The sequence below is a fragment of the Trichomycterus rosablanca genome, chromosome 22 (assembly GCF_030014385.1).
Source record: "Trichomycterus rosablanca isolate fTriRos1 chromosome 22, fTriRos1.hap1, whole genome shotgun sequence".
Lineage (NCBI taxonomy): Eukaryota > Metazoa > Chordata > Actinopteri > Siluriformes > Trichomycteridae > Trichomycterus > Trichomycterus rosablanca.
The window spans coordinates 19,214,848-19,221,990 of NC_086009.1; the positions used below are offsets into that span (position 1 = coordinate 19,214,848).

Here is a 7,143-nt window from a genome sequence, read left to right on the forward strand (position 1 = left end):
GTGTCTGCTAAATGCCATAAATATACATTTATATTAATGTAAGGACATGGCAGCTCCAACTTGTTCAAAATAGGGTTTTATATATTCTATGCTACCCAGTATTTACAGAGGTTTTGAGTGTGAAAGAGATTAAAGGTTCAGTTTGGGATTGTACTGTGCTAATCGGTTTCCTGTTAAACATTTTTGAGAAGTCTGAGTGAGCAGACCGACTTCCTCTTTGTGAATGCCTGTGAAATACCTTTTGGCTGGAGGAAATACCAGCACTGTTTCTGCTTAAGCCTCCACCTTAAACTAGGAGGCTAAAAGGTTAAAGAATGTGTGTAACCGATTGTATTTTATATACAGAGCCCTGAAAAAGTATTTCTCTCCTTTTTCTGATTTTTGCTTATTTGTCACAATTGTTTTAGGTCTTCAAGGCTAAATTCAATATAAGACAAAGACAACCTTAGTAAGGACAAAAGAAAAAAGCTATCCAACATCAGCCGGCTCTGTGTGGAAACAAATGGATTGGATATCTGGGTCCAGTGAGACTAGACACACACACACACACACACACACACACACACACACACACACACACACACACACACACACACAGGATCACCATTCATACATCAAAAGAAATTCAGGAACAATGAGAAAGTTAATATAATATATTAATCCTAAAACCAGTTACAAAGCCTCAGATTTTAAGACTCAAAGCCTATGGCAAACCAGAGTAAATGTCTTTAACTCCAGTAGGAGATACTTATAGCAGTGGCTGGCACACCAAAATTCCATAAAGAACACATAACCAATCATCCAATCCAATCAAAATGACAATTTCCAGTACCAAATAACATGATCATTTAAAAACTGTGTGGGTGTGTCCTGATTTAAGATCAATAACCATTAATAACATATATTCAAATTGAGAGGAAGTGTGTGTGTGTGTGTGTGTGTGTGTGTGTGTGTGTGTGTGTGTGTGTGTGTGTGTGTGTGTGTGTGTGTGTGTGTGTGTGTGTGTGTGTGTGTGTGTGTGTGTGGGTGGGTGGGTGGGTGGGTGGGTGGGTGGGTGGGTGTGGGTGGGTGTGGGTGTGGGTGTGGGTGTGGGTCAGATAAACACATTTTAACAGCACTGTGGATGCTGAATACACAGAGACCTTGAGTACATATTCCCATTACTGCTTGCACAGTGGAGTCGTGAGTGCTGACTGGCCTTGTACTCCTTTACCTGCTTACAAAAATGCAGAGGTTAGTGTGAACAGCTCCGACTTCAGACTGCTTCATCACCTGATGCATGAGTGTGAGTGAAATAAGCAGTGTTGGGCAAGCTGCTTAGTTAGCTAAGCTGCAAGTGACATTAAAAAATATTACAGTATTGCTAATATAACTGCTTTTTTTTGCATACTTGTCAAGTAATATAGCTTTAGGTCCACATACATGTAATTTTTTTTGTTAACTTAGCTTTAAATATCAGTTAAAGACTGATACTGATTCAATATACAGCACTGTTTAATAATCATTTACTGACCAACTGAGCCAGTTCAATTGGCAATAAACTGATTTAATAATAAAATATAAGTACTGATGCAATAGGTAAAAGCAATAGTTGTTCCAGTTTTGTCATTTTTAATACAATATCTAAGCCATTAATGCCAATTTAGATATCAACATCTTTACAAAAACTAAAGCTGGCAATACACGGTGCAGTAAACAGTGTATTTTATTATGTATCAGCCTAGTTAGTCTGACCCCTAAAAATATCCCTTTTCTCTTTTCTTTAGAAGAATGGGCATTCCACATTGTCCTTTTTTACCCAACCATAAATGGCCCCAAACTTCCCTTCTTCACTTGGAACTTTCATTAAAATTTCATATCATGTAATCTGACAGAGTTCACATGATATTGGTTCGATCCCCAGGTGGGGTGGTCCAGGTCCTTTCTGTGTGAAGTTTGCATGTTCTCCCCGTGTCTTCGTGGGTTTTCTCTGGGAGCTCCGGTTTCCTCCCACAGTCCAAAGATGTGCAAGTGAGGTGAGACGGAGATACAAAATTGTCCATGACTGTGTTTGACATTTAAAACTGATGAATCTTGTGTAACGAGTAACTACCGTTTCTGTCGTGTGTAAAATATGACGTTAAAATCCTAATAAATAAATAAACAGTAACCCAGCTGATACTGACTGGTATCTTTACAGTAATTGAGCTGATACTGACATCTTCACAGTAACCAAGCAAATATTGACAGTTTTTTAATAACTGTGTCTTTACAGTAACCAAGCAGTTGATACTAAGTTGTCAGTATCAACTCAGTTGCAGTAAAGATGCCTGTATCATGTGCATCAGGATATCAGTGCTCAACTCAGAATATCAGAATCAACTTAGTTATTAACTTGCAAGGTGGCTAAGTGGGTAGCACTGTCGCCTCACAGCAAGAAGGTCCTGGGTTCGATCCCCAGGTGGGGTGGTCCGGGTCCTTTCTGTGTGGAATTTGCATGTTCTCCACGTGCCTGCGTGGGTTTACTCCGGGTGCTCCGCTTTCCTCCCACAGTCCAAAGACATGCATGTGAGGTGAATTGGAGACACAAAATTGTCCATGACTGTATTCGATATAAACTTGAGAAGTGATGAACCTTGTGTAACGATTAACTACCGTGTGTAAAACATGACGTTAAAATCCTAATAAATAAATAAATAAACACTGTGCAATCTGAGTGACTTCATAAAATCATAACGTTTCCTTTGACATATCTTAAATCTTGAATATGAGACACACTCTGCACTATTCCACTCTAACTATTTAATGCACATGTTGCTTTGCTTTTGTTTTTATTTCTTGTTTTTATATAAAAATGATATATATGATATTTAAATGACACAATATCAGTGTACCAATACTGACAGCTTTACAGTAACACACAGCTGTTACTGATATCTGTATACAAACGTTGACTTTAAACAAATAAGTCATGCAAACATCAAATATGTAATAGCAGCATTAAGACAGTTTAAATGCATATTTGCACTGATGAAAAACTCAGTGCAGCCGAACAATGTAGACAATCTGCATTAAAAGAAACAAAAACAAAAGCAAAGCAACATGTGCATTAAATAGTTAAGAGTGGAATAGTGCAGAGTGTGTCTCATATTCAAGATTTAAGATTTCATAGACGGCTATAAATCTGCACAGATACACACTGACTGTATAAAGCTTCATGCAGTATGTTGTGCATGTATAAGTGCGATAAGTGCAGATAAATGAAGGTGTGTGGAAGGTGCACATGGCTGAATGAACTGAACCCCGCACCAGGCGCCGCATTTCACGGCTTGATGTGTCTGTCAGGCGGAAAACAGCTGGATCCCCGTAAAAGGCCACCGGAAGCTGAACGCGTGTCTCTATCCAACACCATATAAGGACATCGGCGGTGACGACACTGGCGTGCTAAATATGGTCTCCGGAAGTAGAGCCCGCCTACGCAGCGCGGCTTTTCCGCTGAACCGGAGCCAGCAAGCGGAACTGCCATATATGGACATGAGGGAAAGCACAGCTGAACAAAAATGTGAGTAAAGAGAAAAAGAAAAAAGCATCAGTGAAACTGATCACACACACACACACAAACACACACACTCAGAGAGAGAGAGAGAGAGAGAGAGAGAGAGAGTATCACATCATTTATTATAAATGTATTTATTTAATACACATAGAGACAGAGGTTTGGCATGAAGAACATACCAAACCTCTCACAGACAGGGACCACCGATGACAATAGAACCAGATCCTGATATATTTATATTGTGTTATCTTATATTCAAAGGTTTGAGCAACATGTGCTATTATAAACAGATAAATAAACCTTACTACCTTAATGATGATAATAATCATTATATTTTAAATGTAACTATTGTATGTTATATTACCTTGTGAATTGGCACATTTTAGTTTATAGTTGTACTTTATTCTGAATTTAAGGTTGATCCTTCTGGCGATCCCATGGGCCTCATTTATGGTGCTGGCCCTGTTTTTAAGGTTTTAAGTAGAAAACAATGCTTAAAATAATATATAGTTGAATTACCCATTTTAGTCACCTACTATTGGCATATGTGGTCATATCACTCCGTACCACTTGACATTTTTTGGACACCAAAAGCAACTGAACGCGTTGACAGGTAAACATAAAGAATGTGCAGTAGAATAATAATGTGTAAATGCATGTATTAAGTTATTAGTTATTTTGTTTTATGTTTACGGTGCATAATGGTAGAAGTTGGGACAGTGGTAGCCTAGTGGGTAAGGCTTTGGGCTATCAACTGAAAGGTTAAGAGTTTGAATCCCAGCTCTGCCATGCAGCCACTGTTGGGCCCTTGAGCAAGGTCCTTAACCCTCTCTGCTTCAGGGGTGCTGTACAGTGGCTGACCCTGCGCTCTGACCCCAGCTTCCAAACAAGCCGGGATGTGCGAAGAAAGATATATAACAAATAAAGCTATTCAATCTATTAACTTTGGTTGTTTTAGTGCTCACATGGTTCCCTTGCCACTAAAGTAGGAGCAATGTAGCTTGTTTTTTTACTGTAAGCAGTAGGTACTGGGGTATAAAGTGCTTCTGGTGTGCAATGTGTGTATATGTGACTAACAGAAAAAAATGTAAATGATTCAGTCCAGCTTTACATAGTTATAGTTACAGTTGTATAGTTATTATTTACACATCTTTTATTATTATTATTGTTATTATTATTACCTAACTAATCTTTCTTAGTATTACTGTAATTATTATAATACATACCCATTTTTATTCGTATGCTTATTGTTATTATTGCTATTATGTATATAGTACTATGTATATAGATATAATTCCATATATGTAAATAGCTATAGTTATAACTTTATATTCATATTAATCATAGATATATGTTACTGATATTCTCTGTTTTCTTTGCACAATGCTACTATTTGCACTTCTGGTAGATGCTGACAATAAAGTTGAATCTATCTATCTATCTATCTATCTATCTATCTATCTATCTATCTATCTATCTATCTATCTATCTATCTATCTATCTATCTATCTATCTTTGTATTTTTCAGCTGCTATTTACTTAGTCTCATTGCCTGAGGCATTTGCTTTAAACATATTATTTTAACAATAACAACAGTTTGTTTTGAGATATTTTACATCACTAGCAGTGGATAGAAGTTGACTAAAGCAACTTTAAAAGACAATAGCATGTATATTGTGCAGTTCTGTGTTTGTTTAATTCTCCTACATGATCTGAAAGGGTTAACAGGAGTAAAAACACATCAGAGCGCGTGAGCTTTATTGATGCAGCTCGTGCAGTGATGCCATGGCAGCCAATAAAAGTGAAAAGCTGAACAATGTTCAGCAATTATGATCATAATCATATCAGAAAGGTTTCGGGAAAGCATAACACACGTAGCTCGCTGTACCCGTTCGGCTTGTTGTTTTTCCAGGAAGCAAAAAAAAGTGGGTGGGGCGTAACTGTCAATCACCACGCTGACGTCACAAAAGTAGATAAAGCGCGCGGTCTGTGCGCGTGATCCAGAGAGCAACCCGCACGCGGGGAGTGGAAGATCAGTTCACTAAAAGAAAAGACAAGAGGAAAAGTCCAAATAAATCTGCTTTTAAAGTGTTGCAGTGAAGAGCAAGATGGATGTTGGCGCAGAAGCGAAGCTGATTATGGTGCAGGCTCTGAGTAAAGTGTACAGCTCCCGCAATCAGCGCGGCGGACTGTCTCTGCACCGAAGCCTCCTGCTCACACTGGTCATGAAGGCTGCCAGGGACGTGTACCATTCAGCCCGGCTGGTGGAAACACAAGACAGGCAGTCGATCAGCCCTCCTACAGCGGAGGAAACACAGCCCGAGAAAGAGGAGCCCATGGAGACGGAGGAGACTTCACTCCAGACTGCGTGTGCGCCCCCGGGTGCGCAAAGGTCTCCGAAACAGGACAGTCCGGTCACTGATAAAGAGAACTGCAACACGAACGGACATGATGGACAGTCCAGAAAGCGCAGAGGGAAGCTCTGCTCTGAACCAGACTTTCTGCCGTGCAAAAAAGCCAAACTGGACTGTGCTGAGGTGAGACGGGTGCTTCTGGACACCGCAGCCCGGAGTAACTCTGGTCAGTGCGCTAGAGAGACAGGCTCTCATATCCAGCCAGCCGCACTCATTCCAAGGACTATTGCGACATGCTGAGTGAACTTGTGAAGTTTGTTGCATTTGTGCGCTTTTTGCGCATTGTGTGCTTTTTACGCACAGTCCGGTCGCTGGGCCCGAACTGACCCCAGCGCACAGCTGCTACTACAGTGCCATGCTGGCTGGTGGGTATTTTGGGCAACACTCGACCCCAGTACCCCCGCCAGGCTTCACATGAGGTCATGTGTGCTGTGAATGGCGTCATGGAGCAGTAGTGAGTGGAGTAACAGGAGCTGCAGCTGATTCATCAGGGAGCGGCTGTTTTGGAAACCCCACAAACTCAGTCAGCAGGAAGTGGCCTGGTGACAGAGACGTGACTCAGGTTCTGATCTGACTTTCCTACCCACCCTGGGAACAGGAAACAACCACCTTGTGCTCCATGCTGAAGCACTGTGTACTTTTACAGATCTGATCTAGTCTGAGGACTGAACATCAGAGGAAGGAAAACTGTAAACTGTAAAGTCTGATAAAACTGGTTTATTTATTTACACTGAACTGTTTTGATCACTGTTATCTGTGTTCAGTAACTTATAAGCTGATAAATGGTCATCAAGTCTCAACTACCTCACTTTTGTACAATAAAACTTGTTTTTTGCAAATGAAAAAAATCTCTTCTGTTTTTTTTTTTTGCCTTCATATTACAGTCTGAGAACCGGGTTGCCAGATATTTATAATGTCACAAGACAATACCTAGCACATTTTATTAAATCACTTTGGTATCTTGTAATTACTGAATAGTTTGTAAAAATCAGTAGTTTGTTTATAATTACATTTGTTGTTTTACTGTTTAGAAAAATAGAAAACAAAAATATTGCCACTTCACAAGTTTGTTATATTTTAGTTTCATAAAGCAAAGGCTGTAAATGTAAAAATAATCACTTTTAAATTAAACCCATAATTGCTTATAGTTACCTAAAATCTAACAAACACGTTCTCTTTAATATGGATAGATGT

At 39.6% G+C, this 7,143-nt stretch overlaps 1 protein-coding gene across 1 annotated transcript; it reads left to right on the plus strand.

Annotated features, from left to right (window-relative positions):
• The first annotated feature begins 5,550 nt into the window (after nt 1–5,550).
• On the plus strand, nt 5,551–6,779 carry ier2a (immediate early response 2a). The gene has a single exon (XM_063018957.1). The coding sequence runs from the start codon at nt 5,644–5,646 to the stop codon at nt 6,187–6,189; it is 546 nt and encodes a 181-aa protein (XP_062875027.1). The 5' UTR covers nt 5,551–5,643; the 3' UTR covers nt 6,190–6,779.
• The last annotated feature ends 364 nt before the right edge of the window (nt 6,780–7,143 follow it).